Source organism: Podarcis cretensis, assembly GCF_951804945.1.
Source record: "Podarcis cretensis genome assembly, chromosome: 3".
NCBI lineage: Eukaryota > Metazoa > Chordata > Lepidosauria > Squamata > Lacertidae > Podarcis > Podarcis cretensis.
Genome location: NC_137172.1, coordinates 55,844,140 through 55,869,317, shown reverse-complemented (window position 1 = coordinate 55,869,317; position 25,178 = coordinate 55,844,140). Strand labels below are relative to the sequence as shown.

Here is a 25,178-nt window from a genome sequence, read left to right as displayed (position 1 = left end):
GCAGAACGATGGAGGTGGAGACGCTCCTTCAGGTATATATGAGGGGGTGGCATTTTGCAGGGGAGACCTGGTAGTCTATAAGTGCCATTCTCTTTAGCATTATGAAGGAATTGCTCTTTGATTTTTCCGGTATCTCTCCCATGGTTTCTTCCCTGAAAATGGCTGAGGTTGACTAGCAAAGCACAAACAAGTGGGCAAACTCGAGCTGTTCAGATATCTGAATCAGCCGTGCATGTAGCAAGGTTTGGCCATAACTCTTTATGATTGGATAACTGGATTTGTGGATAAAAAGCTTTCTGATAGAAGTCTCTGCGTGTATTTCCTATTCCAATGTAGCCATTCAGCACCCTGAATTTTGTCTTGTTTATTAGCAACTCAGTAACCATAAAAGGAAATGTATGTTCAAACTCCTCTTTTGCAAGGAATGAATAACTGTTCTTGTTTGTAAGCTGCCTTAAGTCCCTTGTGGTAGTGCATATATATGTGTGTGTGCATGCATATTTACTTAGACATAAATCTTGCTGTGCTTTGTGGGACTTACACCCAGGTATGTGTACATAGGATTGCTGCTGTAGTTCATGAGGATAATCTGTATAGCCCAATTATTATTATTTTTATGAAACGAGATAACATCGCCTTCTTGAGAATTAGCAACCCGTGTAGGAGCTGCTTACCATGGCTGCAATGTCAATAAAGGGTCATGGGAATAAATTTATGAGATTTTCTGAATTCTAGAAATAACTGTGCAGTCCATCCCCCCTCCCCATCCCTTAAAGGATTATAGAAATTAAATGTTCATGAATCATACACTTGTAATGTTCAGTTGCTGTATGTTGAATCAGTCTGAACATTTGGGGTATATTCTGTATTCCTTTGCATGTGATACAGTGCTCATATGTGCAGGAATCATCCTGGGTCTCTTTACAGTTTAGACCGAGCCCTATTTCTTTTTCCTTCTTCCCTTGGCCAATGAGGAAGCAGTATGTAGAAATTTGTGGGGAACTCTTCTTCACATTAACAGTTACTCCAAGCCTTCTGTGTACACCAAATGAGGAAAGTGGGAGGGAAGTAAAGAGTGGGGCTCCTGACATTAGCATGTGTGTTTGTGTTCCTCTGTCCATTGATGCTGCACCCAAAGTCTTGTTTCTTTAGTGTTTTAAGAATGTGCAAGAGGGGGGCTTTCTTTTATATTCATTTTAGTGAGATTGTTCAGATGGTATTCACATGCAAGCACACCAAAAAGCATTTGAACCATAGCTTCCAAGGGAAGGAGGAATTCTGTTCCTGATATGCATATTCAGTAGTATAAGCCCTTGGAGTCCACTTTGATAATGAATGAGGGTAACACCACCAGCTCAAAGCAAGTGAATGGGCAGAGGCTCATCTCAGACCTCATACAGTGGTACCTCGGGTTACATACGCTTCAGGTTACATACGCTTCAGGTTACAGACTCCACTAACCCAGAAATATTACCTCGGGTTAAGAACTTTGCTTCAGGATGAGAACAGAACTTGTGCGACAGCGGCAGCGGGAGGCCCCATTAGCTAAAGTGATGTCTCAGGTTAAGAACAGTTTCAGGTTAAGAACGGACCTCCGGAACGAATTAAGTACTTAACCCGAGGTACCACTGTATTCAGCTTCAGAGGCACTTGGAAACAGCAAGCAGTATTTCTGCTACTTAATGCTTCTGAGGCTCAATACTAATGCAAGAACAAGGCCTCCTTCTCCCAAGGAGCAACATGGATGTGTAACATAGGGAGTGACTTCAAAAATTGGCAGGCTGTCAAAGCTAGCCCAAGTTTGAAAACTGTTGACAATTGTTTTCTCTACCATAGATTCTATATGGTAGCAATCTAATGATACTCTTGAGGCCCATTCTCTGTAGTAAACCATCAGAACTGTTTACGTACACAAACAGCGTAAGCCAATAGTGGGGGTGCATCTGTTTGATGTGCTGGGTATCTAGGCATCTGTTGGCTTAGATAACTGTAAAATGTTGGTAATTTATATTTTTTAAAAATATTATCTTTGGATTTTAATGGATTTCTGAAAAGATAATTCTCTTGAACTTATTCAGATGCTCCCTAATTGCTGCTTCCTTATTTATCTTATTGTAATGGTAGTTTCTAACATGTTTTTACTTTGTATGAAGCCCGGACAGTCAACTCTTTATTATTGTGTGGCTGATAAAACTGAAATAATAAATAAAGGTGCAATCACTTTCTTTCTAATGCCACACATCAAGATTGCCAGCCTACTTTATATTGAATAAAGTTGCTAACAAAGTGATTGATTTTTCTTTGTGATTACTTTTTCTTCCTTAGCACTTTGCAGTACAACTGAACAAAAAAAAGTAATTCGAGCATTTCCCCCTATTTAATTTTCCTCTTCAGTGATACACCTTAAAGAAGGGCTCCACAATTGAGTGCTCTCCAGCTGTTGTCGAACTCCAGCTCTCATTGTTCCTGACTATTCGCCACACTGACTGGGGCTGATAGGAGTTAGGAATCCAACAACATCTGGCAGACAGCAGATTGGGGAAGGCAGCCTTAAAGGAACTAAAACATTTGGTTGCATTAGTGTTAGCTTAGTGCCAGCAAGTGCAGTGTCTTGACAATATGTCAATGTTTGTGGTTCAGATCAAAAGCAAACTTCTTTAAAAGCTGACTAATTATTTTGCAGAAAGAATGCATGTGAAGTTAATGTATCTTTGAAAACGGAACGTACACAAACCGCTTCTTGCATGATTTATGAGTGTCTGTGTAACTGATGCAGCATTTGAGACTACTCTGTCCAGCACTGTTTTTTCCACGTGTGCGGTAATCCCAACATAAACTTTTTATGGATTCTGATACCCAGGTTTCCATGAATTGTGACTGAAAATTAAAGTATTGCCCAGACAAGTACAGTCTGTATATAGTTTATAAACTAGTTTAAAGTGGAAACGAAATAGAAGTGTGTTCATGTGGTGTGATGTACAATGTGATAATTTAGGGCAGGGTTCGCTAATGTGCAATTCTCCATATGTTAGTTAACTTCAGCTCCCATCATCCCTGACCATTGGCCATGCTGGCTAGGGCTGATGGAAGTTGTAGTCCAACAACACCTGGAATGCTACAGGTTTCTCAACCCTGAGTTAGGGTATCAGCGATAACTGTATTTGTGAATTAGCTATAACCATTACTCACCTTCAAGCATCGGGATATTTCATGACATTTCTAAAATATTGGAGTTGAGATAACAAGCTACACTGTGTGAGATCCCAGGCTATCATCTGAAAGTACATAAGGCCATCACCTTGCTGAAGCTAAGCAGGTCTGGGGTTGGTCAGTGCCTGGCTGAGTGATCTTCTGGGAACTACATGTAACTGCCTTGAGTTTATAATGGAAAGCAGATGGAATATGAATTAAATAAATAAAAACATGTCCTGCAGTATAAACTGAAGATGTGTGTTTATTCTCAGTGAAATCAAATTCTAGCTGAAGCAAATTAACTTGGGTACCATCTCAACTTCAGAATTTTTACATTTAAAAAGCTTTGTGCCCATCAGATTTGTTATGGTGACTTGTAGGTTTTTGTACATTTGCTTGATTGACTATCCTGATTTTTATATGAAACATGTTTTCTCTGTTCTGGAGGTACTGAATAAATAGCTTTTGTGGCAGTCCAACATGTCACTTTTTCTAATTCTTTAGCTGCTGTTAACTTTAGAGCTCTATGCATAGACTGCAGTTTTGGTGACATAATGCTGCTTGCCTTTTCCAGGCAAAATAATAATATAATATGAGTACCTGATTTCCATCCTTTTTGGCACACACCAACATGAGCTGAAATGCCTAGGACAGTAAATTGCTTGAGGTTTTTAATGGCACTTTCTCTTTTGAACACTGCTAATTTTCCTTTTGCAACTGTGCAGCAATATTTCAGTATCAAATGAATGTTGTCATTGACAAAATAAGCAGTGCAGTTGTTTCATCTGTAATCCTAAAATTTGGTTTTTGAATGAAACTTGCAGAGATCAAATGATAAATCCTTACAGATGAAGTATAATATGTTTCTCTTGGTATTCTTTTTGTAATTCTTCTGTATGTGAATTTTTAAGATAGCTTCTTGAAATAGAATGCAATTTAACTTCTTCACTTCCTCCCACTTCTGCCTAAGATCTATTTCCAGATAGAGCCCTAAAGTAAGCATTGCTAGGGGAATTATAGAGAGAGCCAGTGTGGTGCAGTGGTTAAGAGCGGTACTCTCGTAATCTGGGGAACCGGGTTCGTGTCTCCGCTCCTCCACATGCAGCTGCTGGGTGACCTTGGGCCAGTCACACTTCTCTGAAGTCTCTCAGCCCCACTCACCTCACAGAGTGTTTGTTGTGGGGGAGGAAGGGAAAGGAGAATGTTAGCCGCTTTGAGACTCCTTCGGGTAGTGATAAAGTGGGATATCAAATCCAAATTATATCCTTGCTTTGTTTTACCCTTGATTGTGAATAGACTTACCGTAAATGAAACACATTGTGATAAAAGTTTGGAAACCCTTCTTTTAATTACATCTGTAGTGGGTTGATGTTTTTTCTATAGGTATTAGTAAACTAGTCCCACACATTCAGAAATAAAAATGATTAAATATGCAGCAACTTGGTACACAAGCCCATTTCAGAAACTGATCTTGAATCCTTGATCTTGTGCACAGTGTTCAAATACACAGTCATATTTTATCATATTCACATTTGGAAATAGCCACTTCATAAGCTCATTCCTCCAAAACTCCATCATCTTTGTGAATTTTCTGACGCAGCCACTCAACAGCAGGATGCATAAGAACTTGAACCTCGTGGGTGATATCCAACTAAGTTATGTTCACAGTAGGCCCACTGATATCACTGGGTATATTATGAGTATGACTAATATTGATCAGATCTTACACTCCAGATGTTGTAGACTACAACTCCCTTCAGCCCCAACCAGTGTGGCTAGTGTTCAGGGAGTATGGGAGTTGTACTCTGAAACATCAGGTATTTGCTTGTTTGAAAGCAGAGATTATTATTTTTTAAATGCTCTGTTTATTACCCAAAACAAGTAACTCACTTTCATTGAGCATCAAACTGGACTAAGTTCAAATATGCATTTTGTTTAAAGAAAATGTGCCATGCTACTTCAGTTGTAAAAGCTAAGGCCTGATATCTATGTGGTACTGCCAAAACCTGTTTCCGTTTGGCCAATCTCCATAGATGTCTAACTGGAGCCTGTATCACTTGAGTGCATCTCTGTTATCCACTTGATATTGGTGACCCCCACACATCATGTTAGTTTCCAACAAAATGGAAGCAGTTTTGAGTGGCTGCCACACTCAGCCTTGTTACAAATAACCAGAGACTGTATGAAGTGACTGAAAGTTTGTGAGGCCCTGTATCATTTGCAAGATACTTGCTGCCAGAATCTGCAGGTTGCTTCACAGGCAAAGCGGGAATTCCTTTGCGGGGAGGGCGGTATCCACAAAACAGTTCCGAATATGTCTTATACTGAGTCAAAAAACCCATTTATTGTCTATTTTGTTCAAGAGTAGTCTCCAGGGTGTTGGACAGAGGTCTTTCCTAGCTCGTCTATGTGAAATCCTTTCAACTCAGGCTAGGAACTAAACCTGGAACCATCTGCGTTCCAAGCGTGCACTCTACCAAGATAGTGGTTGGGCGAATTAGGGAATGACAGCAATTCTGAAGGGCTCAATTTCTGTGTGTGAAGACATTCAAGAGTTAGCCTTTGTGAATATGACAAAGGCTGATGGGCAGAATCATCGTGGGGATAGGGTGGGTGGAAATAGGAAGGATGAACACTTGTGAGTATGCACCATAGTAAATTTGCTGTTGTTTGTGTTATGTCCACAAGTGTGACTGTCCACAAGATGGTCAGTATTGTATACAATCTCAAGTATGTGTCTATATTGATGAATGGTGAGAAGAGAATGGCGTTCTTCCTGCTATCCTACTACAGTGGTTTACAAATATTAATTTGTTGTTTCATCATTGCCAAAATTAGGATTAAGCATAATTTAAAATTGGCCAGAGACCATAGCCACAATGTGTGTAAACATCTGGCAAATATATATCTCATAGTTCTGAATAATGAGTTATTTTGGGCCCCAATCTTGTTTATCTAAACAAAAACATTTAGAACTTTTCTACACATGTTACCTATTTCCTGTTATACAAAATTGTTGATTTCTAGACTAAGCAGTGTACTGGGATTTCAAATACTTGATAATATCTAGAATAATTATTTGCATGTTTTCATCTTGTCCTTCTGGGATGACAAGTTCTGGCAGAAATGCAGTATTTTGCTAAAAGGACGCTTGTGTTGTAATTTAGCAGGCATCTTCCATGGTTCCTGGACAGTATCTGCTCTTGGGTGTTTTGTTCAGCAGTAGCATCACATTGTATGATAGCTTGCATGATTGAATTGTGTGCTTTTTCTCATAACTGTCTAGAGTATGGCAATATAAATTGTGAAAAGGAAATAGTTTCCCTTAGAGTGAAAGGCCATCTTACAAGGATGGTCTTACGGCATTTTTCAAATACTTGACTAAAATCTGTCTTGGGCTTTTAAAAGTTACTTTGAAGTTGTACTGGCAAATTAGTTCTTTTGCTAATATAAGTAAGTGTGTGTTAAATTACAGGAATATAAAGTATTAATGAACTTTAAGAAATGGGAATACTTTATTGGCCTGAATATAAGCCTCACTTTTTCCCCAAATTCCAACCATGAAAAGTTAAAGTGCAACTTATATTTGTGACCTTAGGGTATGTAGCTAGGAGCACGGGGCAAACAGTGCTAGGAGCGTGGCAAAGTGGCACCCGCCCTGCGTATAGTCCCCCAACCTCTCCCCAAGGCTGGGAAGGGAGACAGTGTAGTTCTCCCCCCCCCCCCAGCATGCAGCCGGGAGCAGCGAGGAATGGAGCCGCTTATATTCAGGTATTTTTTCTTTTCTCCCCCCCCCCCCCCCCCAATTTTAAAGGTATGGCTTATATTCGGGTCAATACAGTAAATATTACGCCTTGTATATTTTGTAACACCTTAAAAGTTTAGCAGCTGTTGTCTATGGCAGTCTTAAAATTCAAGGGCCATACCAGGGGTGCCCAAACTTTTTTCAAAGGGCCAGATTTGATGGAGTGAACATGCGTGAGGGCCAACCAAAGTTTTGAGCTTTTTTTAGGATTGAAGTTGCTGAGCTTTTTTGTTTGTTTTTTGTTTTTTTGGATTTTACCCCAGGACATATACTGCCACAAGGGCCAGATTAAATTGATTGGCGGGCTGGATTAGGCCCCTGAAATGGACTTTGGACATGCCTGAGCCATACCAAAACTAATATATGGGAGATGTGCAGGTTCAATGTGAGGAAGCTGAAGCATTTTCAACATCTAAGACAAAGGTGCTAAAGTGGACCATATATTGACCGCCAAAAGGTTTTGGGTGGATCCCCCAACAATTCTGTGTGATCTTTTAAAAATATATAACTATTACTGGCAATCCCTCCACACACACACACACTTTCCCCAATTTTTTCACAGCTAATTAATTTCCTTCGTTGGGCTTCACCAAGTGCTCTCAGGTAATTTTTGCCATTTTAGAGTCAGTTGGGGTTCCTGTCCTCCCCACCCACCCCCGCCATAAAATTAATTATTTCCTCTTTCTGCTTCTAAGTGCACCATTAATAGTACAACTCAGTGGCGGCCTATTCACTTCATTTCTATTCACTGTTGTTTTTTCTCCAGCTAGGTTGCCTTCAGCAGCTGATCATTAATAATCATCCCCAAGTGCTGCTGAAGGCATCAAAGCAGGAGGAACAATGCATCCAGCAGGGAATAGAAATGAAGGAGAAGCATTAAAGTTAGCACCTCCTGTTGATCACCTTAGTGAAAAAATGTACTTGAGAGAATTTGGGGTGAGGAAAGAAGGACTCTGAAGAACTTTGACTTAGAAAGAATAAAAACAAAGAAAAAAAATCAGTTAAAAAGAAAAGAAAAGAAAATATAAATAGAACTAGTTTAGGGAGATTAGCAAAGGGGACAGACTGATTTTTGATGGGCAGTGAATAAATGGTAACATTCTTGTATGATTTTTAATGGATGCTAAAAAAAACCCCACTTATGAGATGTGGTAAGTGAATGAACATTTATTATGTTATGTCAACATTTTAACATACATGTTATCACACAGGATTAGCAAGAACTTTCATTATCATAAAGATTCTTGAACTGTGCATATGTTATGGATGTACAGTGAAAATGTATAGATGGGGAATTGAGATCATGCCTGGTTGCCCTGTGGTCTCTTTCAGCTGTTCTTCATTTTGTTTCAGCTTTGAAAGAATAAAATCCTGCCAGGTTTTACCAGTATGTTTCAATAATTTTAACCTTAACATTCAAACAATGAGTTTTATAACTTTTAGTTGGTTATGTGCATTTTTGACTTCCATGCTATGTTGCAAGCTTCACAGAGGCATCTGGATGATCATTGCTGAAACCAGATTGACCTTTATTGCGTTCCAACAAGGTATCCTCAGGTTCTTTTAGCATGATTACCGTAAGTGCCTTTTAAAATACACCTCGCCATTTTGTACATACGCATGGGCATTTCCAAAAAACCTGCTGATGAAGCATAGTTGTGAAGAGATTTAATTACTAATCAGGTTGTTCCTGGTTTGAATGTCAGCTCTGCCATGAACTCGCTAAGTGACCTCTGGAGCATGCTACTGTCTTTCACCCACAGTTCTCTCATCTGCAATATGAAAGATGATAAAATTGTCTAACCTAACAGGGGTTTTGTAAGGATTATGTCAGAGACATGGCTAGCAGAGAGGAATCTGCAGAGGGGGAGGAAGAGGCAGAGGAAAAAGGAATTTGATTCGTGCACACGAAAGTGAGATAAGCCCTTCTCACTTTGGATTGCTGCCTGTAAGTTTTCGTAGCAGCACAGAGATGAAGGATCAGGATGCAGGTGGTAGTAGGGGGTTGTATTAAACTCTAGAGGAGGAGGAATTGGCTGCACCTGAATCTCCAGAGGTCACTTAGCGAGTTCATCTCCAGAGGTCACTTAGCGAGTCACTTAGAGGTCACTTAGCGAGTAGGAGGCGGAGCAAGCGATTAGAACCAAGGAAGACCAGCAGGAAGCGGGGGGTGGGCTTGGCGTATATCTGGCCTTGGAAGGGGACGGAAGCCAGTCGAGTCAACCAGTGGCGTAGTGTGGGTTGTCAGCACCCGGGGCAAGGCAAGTAATTTGCGCCCCCTTACCCATGGATTTGCGCCCCCTAACCCTAACCCCCAGATGTTGCGCCCGGTGCTGCCGGCCCCCCCTGCACCCCCCACGCTACGCCACTGGAGTCAACTGACTCCGACAGTGTGGAATGAGTTGTGGGAAGCTTGGATTGTTGTAAGCCTGTTGTTGATAAATAAACCTCAATTAGTCGAATTGCCAGCGTGTCGTGTCTTGTGTGAGAGAAGTGCTAAACCTGACAGATTATGCCTATATAATGCATGTGAATTGTTTGAACACCTATACAAATATTAAGTAATCCTAGTGCAGGACCCATAACCCCCCCTCTCTGTCTCCCCCCATGCAGACCTGTATACCTTATTCTGAATGATTCATTCAGATTTTGTTTAAATTTGTCCTCAGTAGATTACAATGCATTTTACATCTAAGTTTTAAAAATGAAACTGGATTTATATCATGATCAGTTGTGGTTTATTGTGACAGGAATGAACCTAGTCAGCCTTTAGGCTTGTGTGTCCTTGAGAAGTGCAGAAGTTTTGCTACTGTTTTTTTTTTATCAGCCACAGCTTGTTGTGTCACCCAAACCTAACAAAAGGAGTGAATCCATTACAATTTGTATGAAACAAACCAATATAAAACGGTAGCTTATAAAGCTGCCTTTTTTCAGTATGTCAGTTAAAATTAACCACAGTTTAGAGTTCAGATATAATGCTTAAATGTGTTTAATTAAAATTGGAAGCAAAAGCTTCAAGTCTTGTAGACCTGCTTGGGTAGGGGAGGGGTGGGCAAATGAATGCAGAGGGCACCTAAACTCATTCCCAGTATGATAAACCACAGTTTATCATTACGTCCAAACCTCCCCCTTGTTTCCTAGGTCTTAAACTTGAAAATGTTATTGGAGAACTGCTAAACGTATAGCAAGCAGGAAGTGAAGAAGGTTTAGAATGTGTGGGTTGTTACACAGAGAGAGTCTTGGATACCTGCCTCATACTTTTTATTAGAAGTGTGGTGCATCTTGTGTCCTTAAACATGTGAGAAATAGTTCCATGCTGATCTGAAGTGTCCATGTTTTCAAGTTTTACTTTCTAGATATTGGATGCAATCTAACCAAAGTTGAACACTTTAAAGTTTAAAGTTCTGTTTCAATGTCATCATAATACACTGTTATTTTAACATGACACACCTTGCACTTCATTTATAATGTAAGTCACAGAATGTGGAAATCAACACAAAAGCCATGAATTAATTCTCTTATTGTTTAGTACCCAGCAGTTTCTTCCATTTAGTCTTTTAAGCTGTGAAACAGAGCATGTCTAAATTAGATTGGGACTGAATATCCTCCTCTTCCTCCCAATACATACATACTTTTGGAGTGTTATTCATGTCTCACAAAAGTGCAGGGCTTTCTTGATGGCTTTGCGGGTTTTGCTCTTTTGTTTTTGAAATCCATTTGTTTCTGTTGAAGGAACTTTCTATTCTATCACAGGAGGCAGGTTCTTTGTACTTTCCCCCACTTTGTTGTACAGTAAAAAATGCCTTTGTTTGGTGGAAGAGCTGCAATCCGTTTGCCTCATGGTGTTCCCATTTGTTTCAGAACAGCTCAGTTGAAATGATACTACACCATGATGTAGCATCATTCATGGGACATACTTTGTGGGGTGGTGGTGTCTTCCGTCAATTAAAAAATTGTTTGCTGGTGGTGGCTATGCCCACAGAAAAGGGTTACTCTGTTAGGCACCTTGAGGCAAGTTTGAAGGTGAGGGGTCCGCTAGTGTGGGCACAATTCTGGCAGTGACTGCTTTAAAGCTGTTCTAAAAGACCACAAGTGGTTCTTGATGTGCTATATCTCCTCAGTATAAATTTTATTTATTTGCCATCTTTCTTTACATTTATATCCTGTCTTTCTTCTGTGATGGAACCCATGGTGGCATACATGATATTCTTAGGCAGTCACCCATCCAAACCCTGCCCTGATGTAGATCTGCTTAGCTTTAGCCTTGTGTCTTCCGACCATACCATATCCTGATCTAAAGGCACATAACCTCTAGGCAATTGTTAATATGGCACACTTGTGCTCACAGTAGGGAGAGGTGGGGCAGATTGATGCAAAAACATTCAATCTCATATTTTATGTAACAAAGATGAGTCAAATAAAAAAAAATTCTTTATGCATGGCATAACTAATCAATATTATAATAGCAATCAAAAGAACCATTAAAGTTAGAAGATAATAAACAACAGTATTAAACAACAGTTTTTTTCTTTCCAAATCATTTTCTGGAAAACAGAATGACTAGTTTAGAGATTTCATGCAAACTTGTATATTGTACACTAGTGGGGCACTTTTATACATATCAGTGTGCCCTGTGTCTTAATGTATCAAAGTGCCCCAATGGACATTTTCAAAAAACTAACAATTATTAATAAAACCACTGAACTTATTTAAATATCACGTGTAATCCTGATTACTGAGTGGAATAACTTTCCTTTGGTATTTTTAAATCTTAACTAAACGACGTCAAACAGCATTGGAAAACTTTTACATTTCACGTAATTTTTTAGTAAAAGGTAAAGGTAAAGGTACCCCTGCCCGTACGGGCCAGTCTTGACAGACTCTGGGGTTGTGCGCCCATCTCACTTAAGAGGCCAGGGGCCAGCGCTGTCCGGAGACACTTCCGGGTCACGTGGCCAGCGTGACATCGCTGCTCTGGCGAGCCAGAGCCGCACACGGAAACGCCGTTTACCTTCCCGCTGGTAAGCGGTCCCTATTTATCTACTTGCACCCGGGGGTGCTTTCGAACTGCTAGGTTGGCAGGCGCTGGGACCGAGCAGCGGGAGCGCACCCCGCCGCGGGGATTCGAACCGCCGACCTTTCAATCGGCAAGCCCTAGGCGCTGAGGCTTTTACCCACAGCGCCACCCGCGTCCCTTAATTTTTTAGTAGGCCATGCTAAAAACACACCTACTCTCGTCAAACGCCAGCGGCTAACTGGCAGGCAGCACGGTCGCAACTGTTGTACTCACACATGTATACACGTTTTAGTGATGTCGCGACACAAATAACGTTTCTTGATATTGATATATTGTTGGTGTATCAATGTGCCCCTTGCATCAATGTGCCCTGCCTTCCCCTAACATTCTCTGGTGCCCACAGGGTTCCTTCCCCCTGCTAAAATAAGATTTGAAAGAAATATTCTGTTGTAGCCAACAGAATAGGCTGTTGTGTGTGCTTGGTTGTGGTTTGTGTGTGGTGCTCACAATAGTTTCTCTGGTTTGCAAATGTGTCCATCGGCCCAAAAAGGTTGGTGACTATGTAGATTATCCCTGTTTTGTATCACTCCTTATGTGTGTTTAGTTCAGATGGCTTGACCATAATCTGTGTTCAGTATAGCAGTGTTTTTGTTTTTTTTTAAACCCAGATGCAGCAGATTAAAATCTCTGGCAATTTCTGTTTCCTCCCATTCTCCTGTAAGCCTTCAAACACATAGTATCTGAGTGTTAGAGATAAATTGGGGAAGGAAAAGCAGAAGAACATGTAGAAAAGCTTACTTGTTAGCTTAGCTTACTGGTACATTTGATATTTGTAGTTTTGCAGATTCATTAGAATCTTGGTCTTCTGCAATTTAGCATTGCAGGTGGCAACAGGATTCAGTCTGAACAAATGATTTTTTAATAAAGTATTTTGTAGCCAGTTTAAATGAATATTTTGCAGTTAACATAGTGACAGTTGCAGTTTGTTTCAGGAATAGACAGTACTGTCAGTTCACCAAGATCAAAGAGAATGTGACTGTTCTGGCTACAATCCGAAGCTCAGTACAAACTAGTAAAAACTGTCCTTTTTTTCTAGGTTTCCTTTTAATGAGTAACTTTAAATATGTGAGCTCCCTGTACTCCTGGCAATGTACAGCCCTGTAATTTCTGTTGGTTTTGACACTGACTTGACGCAAGTGTCAAGTGGGATCATGCCCACTCCTTCCTCCTGTCTCCCACCCAGATCCACCTCTCCTTTCCCTTTTCAGCATTAGCCATGGTATAAAACACCTGGTGAAGAACTTGTGTCCCTCCAGATGTTGCTGAACTGTAAGTCCTCAACCAGCATGGCAAATGGTTAATGATGATAATGGGAGTTGTATTTCATCAACATCTGGACATTCAGAGGTTAGCTAGCCCTAGTGTGGACTTAAATCAGCACCAAAGCTCTATTATTATTATTATTATTATTATTATTATTATTAAATTAATTAATTTCTAAACCACCCTTCACCTGAAGATCACAAGGTGGCTTACCATATAAAAACACAAAAATACATAACATAGTAGCAAACAAGAACAATGCCCCCCTCCTGTTTTAAAGGCCATAGATAGTTTAATTAGCTAAAGGCCTGGGAGAAGAGGAATGTTTTTGCCTGGTCCCTGAAGATATGTAATGAATGCTCTGGGAAGGGCATTCCACAAATGGGGAGCCACTACAGAAAACGCTTGTTCTTGTGTTGCTTTCCTCCAGACCTCTCACGGAGGAGGCATACGAAGAAGGGCCTCAGATGATGGTCACAGGGTCCAGATTGGTTCATATGGTGAGAGGCAGTCCTTGAGGTACTGCGGTCCTGAGCTGTTTAAGGCTTTTTAGATCAAAATGAGCACTTTTAATTGTGCTTAGAAATTCACTGGCAGCCAGTGCAGTTGGGCTAGGATTGGTGTTATATGGACAAACTGTCTTGCTCTATTGAGCCACTGAATTCTGCACTGAGAAAGCTAACAATTGTTTTCTTTACACTAGAGTTTGAAAGCAGGATTTGGTGCTGGTTTACTAATGATTAAAGAAACCATGGCACAGAACTATGCCAGTGTTAATACTGAAAAGGAAAAAGAGGGAGAATTTCTATGAGGCAGCAGGAGGCTCCTTGTTTGCTAACTATGGTTATTGTCTGTGATCATACTTGGCCAATTCTGCAACAACTTCACTGATTGCTAGCTTGCTTCCAGACTGAATGCAAGGGGCTGGTGCTTAATTACTTTTAAATCTGGTCACAGCCTGTGAACTACATACCTTAGAAACTACTTCTCCATCTGTTACGCCCCATAGTAGTTGTGATTGTGATTGCTACACTGGACTCTGTTTTCAAGCACGTTTGCTATGGAATTATCAGCTGTCAGAAACAGGGTCTTCATTACTGTCACCTCATGGCTCTGGAATATCCTCCCAGATGAGATATAGAGTCCTTTCTCTCTCATTTCTTTTGGGATAGTTCTTACTCCAGAGGGTATTTGGTTGTTATGATCTATTATGCTTTTGTTATACTTTTCTAAGTTATCTGTTTTGAATTTCCTGTTTTAGTGTGATTGTTGCATTTAAAATATGTGTGTTGATATTTTGAGTTGCCTTGAATTGAGGACAGTAGCCTATGAATACTTTAGTGTAATACAAATAATTAGGTGCTACTTGTAAACACACAGATTGTGAAGTGTAAACCATGCCTGTGAAGACCTGCTTGGATTGAGTGTATCCCGGGTGAATTAGTTCAGCATGAAAATACATTCCTGTAGTTCCTTGTGAGGGAATTTACACCATTCATCACAGTGAATCATTTGTTCAACTATCTGCACACAAATTCAGCCTAGACTGGTATGCATTCATTGCAATAACCCTGAAATTCACCAAGTAAACGATATATACCCTTGTGATCTTAATAATTTAAGCTTTTAAGAAGTTCTAGTTCTTAAATTAGGATACTCCAGAAATCAAATTAAAAGGGTTGTATTTATTTATTTAGAATACTTATGTCCCCTTTTATTGTCCCAGAAGAGACTCAAAAGTGGTTTGCAAAAGATTTTGTAGTATTATGAACAGAAATAACATGAAGTCCATATGGCACCAGATTTATAAGGGCAGCATTTCCTGCCCTCATCTTTGGTCTTTGCTGGTGTTATCAGGCAGCAGCTCCCACTGAAGCAGCTAGACTTCATTCAGCCCATGATAGAAGCAAGTCTTCTTGTTTGTCAGTTGCCAGGATTATGCTGTATAACAGCATGGATACATTGCAGAGGTCATAACTTGCTTTTCTGCAGCTGTCTTTTTATGCAATATAAAATGCTAGGCATATTGTTAAGTTTTTTTAAGCTAATATTTAAATTTCAAATATCTGTCAACAATAACTTTTTTTTTATTAAACATATTTATATACCTCTAACTCATATAAATATCAAGGTGGTATACAACAATATATAAAATAAAATATAAAACACCATAAAAGCAATACAGAACAATCATAAGAATCATAACACTGGCTAATCAAGAAGTTTAAAAAGCTGCATAGACCTGTTGGCATAGAAAAGTATTCAAGAGATTCCTGAAAGTCAATGGCAAGGCTGCTCTTCTGTACATAGAAGAGTTATTTATTTTCCAAAAGGGGCTTGAGTCCTCAGAAGCTTATCTTGTAATAAATCCGTTAGTCTTGTGTATTATGCAGTATTAATGACCCTTAAACTTTCAATTTTTCTCTGTTTTACAGTTGTCGATATTTATCAGATCAGATTACACCTGCTATTCCTGCAGTAGGAGCAGTTCTGTTCTTTTTTGTTATGGGGACCTTGCTACGTACTAGCTTCAGTGATCCTGGAGTCCTGCCTCGTGCAACACCAGATGAAGCCGCAGATCTTGAAAGACAAATAGGTAACACTGAAGGTCTGTTGTTGTCCCATCATCTTCTTTGTAACTGTGTGTGTGTGTGTGTGTGTGTGTGTGTGTATGCGCGCGCGCACACACACGTGCGTGCATGCTGAATGGCAACATCACATACTTGTTCTTTTTTCTAAAAAGAATGAGTTTTGTAATTTTTCAGTTCTAAGGCAGTGATAGCTGGAATGGTCTGTCTTGTAGAATTTCAAAAGAAGCATTTGTGTTTACAGTGATATTGAAAAGGAGCAACAATTACTTCTACAGCACACTCTCAAAATTCAAAATGTGACCACTGGTCCAAAACGGTTACCAACCGCTGGTGCAGAGTGTCTGGCCAGGAATGGAGTGCTTATGTCAGGGGTGCCAACTTGAATAAAATATTGTGGGGCCCAGGTAAGCCCTGCCCCACATGATCAATCACATGACTCAGAGGACACAAACTGTTTGACTGGAAGTGTCCACCAACTTTAGGAGAGGGTAGCCCCCTCAAATATCTTATTGTGGGGGTCAAAGCCTGCACAGCCCCTAGGAGTTGACTCCTACGGGTTATGTGAATTCACTTTCAGAAGACACAGGCATATAGCAGTGTGGTTTTAATCTCTCCCTGCTGATGGGCAGGTAGGGACCCAGAGGACTGGAAGAAATCCTGCTGTGGGTCAAGGGTTTGCCATCCCTGATCTACACAGTTGGGGGTACTGTACATCTGGACCCATTGCTGTCACTTGAGGCTCAGGTGGCCATGGTGGTGCAAAGTGCCTTCCATCAGCTGCTGCCAATAGTCCAGCCGTACCCTTATCTGGGCAGGGATAGCCTAACTTCTGTTGTCCATACTTTGGTAACCTCTAGGTTAGATTACTGCAACATGTTATATGTGGGGCTGCCTCTTAAAAAGGTTTGGAAACTAGCTACTGTATTGCAGATTTTGGCTGCCAAGTCGCTTACTGGGGCAAGACGGTTTGAGCATATAACGCCAATCCTGGCCCCACAGCACTGGCTGCCTATTAGTTTCTGGGCCCAATTCAAAGTGCTGGTCTTGATCTATAAAACTTTAAATAATTCTGGACTGCATCTAGCCCCATGTGAATCAACCTGGACCTTGTGATCAGCATCTGAGGCCTTTCTTTGTTTGCCTCCTCCACAAGAGGTCCAGAGGGTGGCGACACAAGGATGGGCCTTTTCTGTGGTGGCTCCCTGCTTGTGGAATGCTCTTCCCAGGGAGGCTCACCTGAAACCTTTGTCACATACCATTAGGCACCAGGCAAAAACATTCTTCATGTCCTAGGCCTTTGGCTAATTAAACAATCTATGGCCTTTTAAATTGGGGGAAGGTGTACTTGTTTGTTATTATTGTATGTATTTTTGAGTTTTTATATTGTAAACCACCCTGTGATCTTTGAATGAAGGGCAGTATAGATATTTAATAAATAATAATCTAAGTCATGAAAATGCTCTATGTACTAGACAATGGTGGCTTTTTGTTTGTTTGCTGTCATTTTGGTGAGATACCTGAATGAGGGTGAAGAAGAAGAAGAGTTTGGATTTGATATCCCGCCTTTCACTCCCTTTAAGGAGTCTCAAAGCGGCTAACATTCTCCTTTCCCTTCCTCCCCCACAACAAACACTCTGTGAGGTGAGTGGGGCTGAGAGACTTCAAAGAAGTGTGACTGGCCCAAGGTCACCCAGCAGCTGCATGTGGAGGAGCGGAGACGCAAACCCGGTTCCCCAGATTAGCAGACTACCGCTCTTAACCACTACACCACACTGGCTCTCATGGGTGATCCATGTTAGAAACTGATATATGAAAGCTAGGAGCTAAATGGCACCTTAAACCTAGGTTACGGCTGCAACAATGGAATGTCCTGGCGCACTTTTTTAATAACAAGAATACAAAGCTGAAAATGAATGAATTACAGTTAAAATATTATGTTCATTTTTTACATGGTCCAGTCCTTCTCCTGCCCTCCCCCTAATATTTTTAAGGGGGAAGTGGGGAGGTAGAAAGGTCCTTCTTTCCTTCCACTCTGCAGTTTTAATCTGAAATCTCAGGCGCAGTGCTGCACCCAGAGCTCAGAAACTGCTTGCACTAATGAAATTCCCTGTCACAAAATGTGCCTAGAGCAATGGGAGTTTCAAACACTGAGGATAATGTTGTGTCATTGTTTCATTAAGTTGTTTTATACTTTTTCTTTTTTATTGCTGTCCCCAACCCTCAAACATTCCATGAGCAAATGTTTAAATCACCCATAAATTAGCATATGGAGTTCACCATCTCCGATCTAAACTGTTGAAAAACTTTGTATTTTTGTAGTGATGGGCTAAATTCATTTTTCTAACAGGAGGTAATGTCAGTTTTTACATTAGAGGTATTCCTCTTTCTTTTATTTATATATCTGCAGATGTATAGATTCCTTCACAACCAAAAGTTACTGAGGTGGTGTACAAACAGTACAATACAATAAATTAAAATAAGATAAAATACAAAAATTACAAATCCCAATAAACTAAAAGCAATATAACAATTCCTGCGATTGTACAGTTATCATTTCATTTTTAAAAGCCTTCTCGTACAAAAATATCTTCAGTAGCTGCCTAAACATCAAGGCACAAAGGGGTTGGGTAATTTCTTTTGATAACTGAAACATACACTTTAATCCAACAAAAGTTCTAAATTGTTTTGTCAGGCTCCAATATGGGCCACTTCAGAAGTTTCAAAAAAGCAGCATTGGAGGAAAAGGAAGTAGTTAATTCTTCCATTCCCATTTCCTCCAAGACCCATGAGAAATGCACATTTTTGACATCACATTGGGCAACATGTATCTGCCCCTGTCATCAAGAAATGACCGAAGTGCAAGTCATTTCTACTTCCTCTCTATCCCTGCTTCATTGGAACACTGAGATAATCCCTTGGTGTTTGCTTCAACTAATTTCCTCCATCTTCTAGCATATTTGAGATCAAATCTGTAAGACTGGGTAAATATCCAATGCAGGACCATTGGGGGCTTTTTTTGTATTTTTTTCTCCTGGAAGAATCTTGCAACATTAAAGCTTGCTTTCAGCATTTTAAATGTAGATGGTCCAAATAAAGTGTTCGTTTGCTTGCTTTGAATGAGCCAACTGCTGTTCCCTCTTTCCAGCTATAAATAATGAAACTGCATAATAAGCCTTTGGAAACAGCTGTTAATACAGTATAAATAAGTTAGCAGAGAATGTTTTATGTTGAAAGGTACTGTCTTGCATCTATTCCTGTAGTGGTGAAACCAGATGAAGTTACAGGTTAGGAAACCAGGGAGAAAATTGCACGTAGTTTTCTTGGCTAAGAGCACAGACTTTTAGACTGATATCAGTATTTATGAACACTTGCAAATGGAGGGATTTAGCATTTGTTCACTGTACAGGTTTGAGGAAGGAGATAAGCAAAGAAGTTTGTCCTCTAAGTAACATTTGCATATGTATTTGTATATATATTTATGTGAGGGCTGAATTAAGAATAGAGTTTGGAGGATTTGGTCAAGGACCTTTTTCATTAGTTTGGGGTATGGTTAATTAAGGTCATACTGAATCTTATTAACGTCAGGAACTATTCAGGGGCTTGTAATTCCTACCCTAATATTACAAGGCGTAAGTTTTTATTGTGCCACTCTGCTTATTTATGTGTGTACTCTGGCAACCAAGACTGCTTTCAGTTGGTTATTAAGTTTAAAAAGATCCAACACGTTGTGATTATCTTAGAGCATAATGCAGAATAAATGTGTTAGGTGCTATCTTGCCATGGCAAATACGAGTATCTGGGAATTTGTAAAATTCTTTGAGCAGATGCACTGGAGTGGATGCTGTCTGATCATCTTGGATGTCATTACATTTATACTTCAACTTTAATTTGATGTCTTCAGTTCATTTAAGGATTTCTAATTTAATGAGTTCTTCAGTTTGGGCACAAAGTACTTCTATTTGGGATAGTTAATTGCACTCATGGTATTGATGTGGACATATTAGTAGTTGGTTTAAGTGATCATTATGCAATTTGATTAAGTTTCTGTTCTTACCAAACAGAGTGGCAGAAGTATAAAGAGCCTTCAGATGTTAGCTAGTCACACAGAATGCAGTGTTTGTTTTTTAAAATCCTTATTAATTGGGGGATTGTCACAGATTTTTCCTGTTCTCAGGTACTGCAAAATAGGCCATATTAACTACCCTTACAAAGCATGCTGCTTTTGTGTACTAACACAGTGGTGTTCCTGCATAATAAATAAAGTCATTTTCCCATTTGCTCGCAATGTGCGTGACACGTTTTTATAAAGTATTTTAGGTCAGGAAGGGATAATGTTCACACAAGTACATGCATTCAAAATTGCTGTGCCACAGATTCCCTGTGATGCCCTTGTTTTCTAAGGGAACCTGCTATTATTATACATTACAACATTGCTTTTGAGAATTCCTAAATGAGTTTCAGAGCTTAATCTGTCCTGTAAAGTTCAGAGTAAGTAATAACTAAAGAAATAAGAATTCTAGATGACAGATAACCCAGTTTGTTCTGGTTTTCGTCCCATCCTCCTCCCTTGCAAAGGTATGGATACAAAAGCATCACATTCAACTAAATGAAACAGTGTTTGACCTTGGTTTATCAATTGTGAAAGCAGAGACCCCTTCTAGTGTGGACTAATGTCACAATAACCATACCTTACGCAGAAGTAATCCTCACTAAATTCTATAGGGATGGCTACCAAGCAGGTGTGGAGCCTGAACTGATCAATCTTAAAGGTGTCACACAGAACTGTTAACAAGGCCCCCACTAAACTTTCAGCCCTATGGAAAAAGATTATTCCCCCCACCCCAACTTTCTCGCTTCTATGGCTTTCCCCCCCCATACTGTGGAAGGATAATAAATGGACTAAGGTGTAGGAGACCAGGGTTAAAATCATGGTTCATCTATGAAGCTCCTTAGGAGACCTTGGACTATTCATTGTCAGCCTTTGTCTCAGGGCTGTGAGCAGAAAATGTGAAAGAGAATCCCAAATGCCACCATAAGTTATTGGTAGTACAGAACAGAAATGTTTTAATTGGAGGAGATATGTCCTCAAAGTATTTAGAGCAAAGTGCAAATTTGCCACCACCAACAAAAAGTTGCCTTGCCAGCAAAAAGGGTGCTTCAGAAGGTGCCAAGTGCTCTGCTGGAGTTAAATCAGGTCAAAGAAGGCCTCTCAGGGCCACAGATGACAATAAGGATGCAGCAGAATTAACAGCATTAGGAAGAGCAACAAGGGTTCTAAGTATGACTTTGTGTAGATACACTCATCTAACAGATCTTTAATTTATGTGAATGGAGATCGGACTCACTTGTTTTAAGTCAGCACACAAAAACTGGCCATGTGAAGGTAGCAACATGAATAAGCAAATTCTTTTGGGTTTGGTTGCTACCTTTCTACTCTGAAATAAGTATTACTGAATTCAATGGAGCTTACTTCCAGGCAATAAATTAACTCCATCTATATCACCTGTCTGAGTGCCTCCCAAAGTAAAACAAAACAATTAAAACTATTAATTAAAATAAAAACACAATTAATATGCAGTTTAAAACATTGTTAAAAGTATTCTTCAGGTTAAAACTTTTTCAATACACTTTAAGATAGAGATATTGCAAATATATAAATATTATATATATATATATATATATATATATATAATATAAATATTATATATTTATATAAATATTTAAATATTATGGGTAAGACAAATATATGCATATAATAATATGCATGTAGTTTAGCACGTTATGAAACTAGGCTTTATTTCACCCAGGTCAAAGACCCAGTTTGGCACACACACTCCCCACATACATTTGTGTACACACACGCACACACACAGGCTGGGAGTCTCAATGGTGCCCTCTGGAGGCTTTACCCGGGGCAAGAAACCCGGCTAGCCCCCCACCCCCTGCTATAGCACTGCTTATGGTTGGCACAGAGGTCTCTTACCGTGTTTGTCCTTAGAGAATGAAATCTACAATCGGAAAATAATACCTATGCAGGTTAACTTGGAAGTAGGGCCCATTGAGTTCAGTGGGGTCACCCCCCAGTAAGTTGGCATAGGGCTATAGGCTCCTGAAAAGAATCACACAGTACTGTATGGATGCAGTAATGATCATAATGCATAAGATGTTTGGGCTAAACACCTTCAGAACTAATTTCCCTCCAAAGGAAGTGTAGGAATTAGCAGATTTTTCTGCATGTCATCTTTGACACTGCATTTGGGACAAGTAAAGATTCTCATATAACATCATGTTTTCAATCAAAAGAGGACCTAATATGGTTCAGTTTGTTATATATTACCCTCCTTATTTATAAAAAGGATTTAAAGGACAATTTTAGTTAACTATTTCCAATTCATCTAGATTATATTAAAAATTACAGTAATGTACTTATTCCACATATACTGGATGAAAACTCAATCTTTCAACTTATTGTTTTTATTTCCATTTTTAGAAATTGCAAATGGCTCCAGTTCAGGAGGGTATCGTCCACCTCCCAGAACAAAAGAAGTACTCATCAATGGGCAGACAGTGAAGTTAAAATACTGTTTTACCTGCAAGATTTTTCGCCCACCTCGTGCCTCACATTGCAGCCTTTGTGATAACTGTGTAGGTGAGTAAAAACATATACCCAAAAATTAATATACAGATCTTGCTAGATATAGTGAAAGATTAATATGTACTGGTCAGTATATTTTGGTGTTTCTCATGATGAAAAGGAGATTACGACTAAACAGCAGGAAGAACTTTCTGACAGTAAAAGCTGTTCAGCAGCGGAACAGACTCGCTTGGGAGATTGTTGACTCTCTTTCACTGGAGGTTTTTAAGCCAAGGTTGCATCGCAGGGGGTTAGACTCGATGACCCTCAGGATTCCTTCCAATTCTATGAAAGTATAACTTTTTTGTGTATTTTCGGGCTTGATAGAGCCAAAAATAAAGTTTTCAACCTGCTAAACTTTTCTGTTTGTGCACTATATATATTCCATTTCAGTTCAGTTTTCCTGTTTGAGCATTCCCTCTTGTTAAGAGTCACAGTGATTCATCTCTCAATTCTTTGTTCAATTTGAAATAAAACCATGGAGCTTTGGGTTGATTCAGAGCCACAGGCTACACCTGTCACATTTATAGTAGGAATCTTTTGTGAGTCAGAACACCTGGAAACCTGGGGCAAAACAAAGAAAGCTTAAATGTAACATCTATTTTAACAGGGCATACATTTTTGCAGTAAAAATAAAAGATAAGGCACTTCCTAGCTTTCTTACTAGTTTGCTGTGGAATATAATGGCTTAACTTTGGTGTTGAATACACTGCCCTAACTTTGGTGTTGAAGGCTAAATAAGAGGGGATAATGTTTAAAGTTACGTATTTCAAAATATAGTTCGTTAAGCAATATCTCTTCTGTATTATAGACTGAATCTGTGTGGTGCCTGTGGAAACATATTTCATCCATAGTCCCCCCCCCCCCCCCCCCCGCTGGCCACTTTGAAATCTGTGCTTAAAAGTAGTCTTGTGTACACACACACACACACACACACACTGCATACGGAGTCTAGGAGTCCAGAATCTATTGACAGAGCCTGGTAGCGCAGCGGCAGCGAGAGCTCCTGTGCACCATTTTGGAGCCCTTAGAGTCTTTTTTCTGGACTTTTGGCTCACTGACATCCTTTTTGGGCTCAGGGAAGGGTCTCCTCGCGAGCCACAGGACTTTTAAGCTCTCCACCATCTCAGGTTAGAATTGAATTATTTATTTATTTCCTGGTGCCTCACATATATGTGGTTGTGTGTGAGTTGCTCGCGCGTAAATGGGAGGATGCCTGCATTGAAGATTCTCTGTAACTCAGACAATATAATACAGTATATTTTGCATCAAATAATAGATTTAATATTACCTTGAAATCCTCCTCTAATAATCCTCCTCTTTAATAATTTAATAAAACTGTTTTAAGATTCATTGGTAACTTGTAGCCAAGCCTTTCTGTAATAAAATTCCAGATTTAAAATACATACAGCTAAATAATTGGGCAGCTCTGAATTATATGCAAGAAGTCTGTTTGAGGCCTACTACATCTCCAACAGTTACTTTGTACTGGTGAATATATCCTACTAAGTCTATAGGGAGTCAAATATGTTATAAAATTCTTCTTTTAACTCCACAGATGTTGTTCTTGCTAGAATCTTAACCCAAATCCAGTTGTATCCCTCAGTACTTAATTCCAATGTAGATCACTAGCTGATATCCTCAGAAGTGTCCCTGGCTTGTTATCAAATTCCAAAATAATAAAATAGAACTGACTTGTTAAGTACTTGTTGTTTTCAGATATAAATAAAATTTCAGCTCTAGTCTCGGTTACCTCAGTGTATTCTAATTCAAGCTAATAATGCTTCTCTCGTTGGAAAGTACAGTCATACCTTGAGTTGAAGTAGCTTCGGGATGAGTGTTTTCAGGTTGCGCTCCGCGGCAACCTGGAAGTAACAGAATACGTTACTTCTGGGTTTTGCCGCTCGCACATGAGCAGACGCTCAAAATAACGTCACGCACATGCGCAGAAGCGGCGAATCGTGACCCATGCACGCGCGGACGCGGGTTGTGTTCGCTTCAGGATGCGAACAGGGCTCCGGAACGGATCCCGTTCACATCCAGAGGTACCACTGTATTGGAATAGTGGGGTCCTGTGCTGCCCATTGCCAATGAAATTTCAGCTAATGCTTTTACGTCTTGCTCAGATAGTAAATTTTTAGCAGAGTCTCTGGTTTGAGACCATATTGACAAGTCACCTAACACACCATGTTTACTTGTTAAGAATTCATTATGAAATGCTAAGGTATGTGGTGAAAGTTCTAGACATGGTTTCTTTCTTATTTGATACCTTATGGGTATCTAATGTATTTATTGATTTTCTATACTACAGGGTATATAAATAAGAATTAAACTAATACACCCTTCCTCCTAATCCCTCCCCTCCCCTATTTTTCTCTAGATTTCTTGTTAGATTTATATTTTATACTATACTGTTATAGTATAGTATAGTGTGTATGAAAAAATGGAATTTTATAAGTAATTTCCTCTTGGTTTTCTTCATGATACCACAGCATTGATTTCAGTAGTCTCTTCAAAACAAAGCTTTCTGCTTGAGTTACTAAGCCTTCCCCATACCATTCTTTTAAAATATCTATTCTTGCAGCTTAGTATTGTAAGGGTCTCCCATTTCCCCAT

General features: G+C 39.7%; 1 protein-coding gene across 4 annotated transcripts in view; it reads left to right on the top strand.

Annotated features, from left to right (window-relative positions):
* ZDHHC14 (zDHHC palmitoyltransferase 14) overlaps positions 1–25,178 on the top strand; it is a 65,045-nt gene that overhangs the window by 10,875 nt on the left and 28,992 nt on the right. For 2 of the 4 annotated variants that reach the window (XM_079971889.1, XM_079971891.1), the window contains exons 2-3: positions 15,773–15,933; positions 22,419–22,577. In XM_079971889.1, the coding sequence (XP_079828015.1) occupies positions 15,773–15,933; positions 22,419–22,577 (320 nt within the window). Of the gene's footprint in view, positions 1–15,772; positions 15,946–22,418; positions 22,578–25,178 lie in introns of all 4 variants that reach the window. The other 2 variants (XM_079971888.1, XM_079971890.1) reach the window with 1 other exon arrangement.